At 61.7% G+C, this 1,398-nt stretch overlaps 1 protein-coding gene across 1 annotated transcript in view; it reads left to right on the top strand.

Annotated features, from left to right (window-relative positions):
* Positions 1-1,398, top strand: part of VOLCADRAFT_96186 (uncharacterized protein) — a gene marked incomplete at both ends in the record, with an annotated part of 14,561 nt that overhangs the window by 9,023 nt on the left and 4,140 nt on the right. The window contains 3 exons of the mRNA XM_002955286.1: positions 235-342; positions 614-697; positions 1,097-1,342. Of these exons, the coding sequence (XP_002955332.1) occupies positions 235-342; positions 614-697; positions 1,097-1,342 (438 nt within the window). The remainder of the gene's footprint in view (positions 1-234; positions 343-613; positions 698-1,096; positions 1,343-1,398) is intronic.

Below are 1,398 nucleotides of genomic sequence, written 5' to 3'. Positions count from 1 at the left end.
TTGCTCCTTCGGCGGCATGGGGGGCAGTACGGTTGTGTGGGATCCACACGATCCGGACGGAGTGTACGATCTGGATCTGGAAATACCCGCACACTACCAGGTAAGGCTGGGGCGGAAGGAGGGGCGGGAAAAGGGACTGTGGCGCCGCAAAGAAACGTGATGTACGGCAGGTCGGTAATGTCGTACCCTCCCGCCTACACAGACTCACATGCTACCCCGCCCCCGCCCCCCCAGGTGGCCGTAGAGCTGGTGGGTCTAGCCGCCCACATGGGTTTGAGATCCTGGCGCGCCGCCACCCTCAACGGAAAGCCCTTCAGGCTGAACAGCACCAACAAGCTGCAGGTGGGGGGGGCATGTACACACGCGTATGTGGGTGGGGGTGTCTCTCTGTCTGCCTGTCATTCTGCCTGTCTGTCTGTCTGTCTGTCTGCCTGTCTGTCTGTCTGTCTGTCTGTCTCTGTCCCTGTCTGTCTGACTGTCTGACTGTCTGTTTGTCTGTATTGCTTAGGAACATCGCCGACGTGTATATGTACGTATGTAAACATATCCAATTTGTCCCCCGTGCATATGTGTACGTACCCCCAACCTCCCTCCCCACACCTAACCGAAACAGCTACCGGTGCGCGGTCGCCTCCACGTCGAGTTCGTGTCGTGCACCCGCCTCATGAGAGATGATGGACCCCTCTCGGACACGGAGGTACGGGGAGGACGAGGGAGCGGGGTATGTGTGTGTGCCTGTGTCTGTCTGTCTGTCTGTCTGCCTGTTTGTCCGTCTATCTGTCTGTTTGGTCAGATTGTGTGTTCGTCTTGAGTCTATTTGTTTGTATGTATGTAGGCCACAGCAGGAGGCAACCTGACCTATTGCCGCTTCCCCCCCATCCCCCATCCCCTCCAACCCCCAACCCCCCCAATACACGCACACCACCTCACAACGCCACACATCGCCGCAGTAGTTGCGATCTCGTTGCACCTGTGGCTGCATGTACTGCAGTGTGTAATTCCCCACCCACCATTTCTCCCCTCCTTACCCTCCTTACCCCCCCAACCCAACCCCGCACTCCCCCACAATCACACACACCCCTTCCCCCCAACCCAGGTCCGCAGCATGTGGTTCGCCATCGCGGATCCAGACGGCTGCCGTACACCTCAGGGCCCTATGGCACTAACCTCACCGGAGGAGGAAGCCGCAGCAGCAGCCGGGGGCAGCCACGGCGGCAGCGGAAGCCCGAAGCGTGGCGGCGGCAGCAAGGGCGGCTCCGGAACCGCCACCGTCAGCGGCGGCAGCGGCGGCCTGCCTAAGAAGAGCCCCCGCAGCGTCGTCGTCAGCGGCGCCCCCGGCAGCGTGAGCACCAAGTCCCTTGCGGCCGTTGCGGCTGCCGGTCGGGGGGGTGCCGGTCG

This window comes from Volvox carteri (assembly GCF_000143455.1).
Source record: "Volvox carteri f. nagariensis unplaced genomic scaffold VOLCAscaffold_50, whole genome shotgun sequence".
Classification (NCBI taxonomy): domain Eukaryota; kingdom Viridiplantae; phylum Chlorophyta; class Chlorophyceae; order Chlamydomonadales; family Volvocaceae; genus Volvox; species Volvox carteri.
The sequence above is the reverse complement of the archived record's forward strand: the minus strand, read 5'-3'. Positions and strand labels throughout refer to the sequence as shown.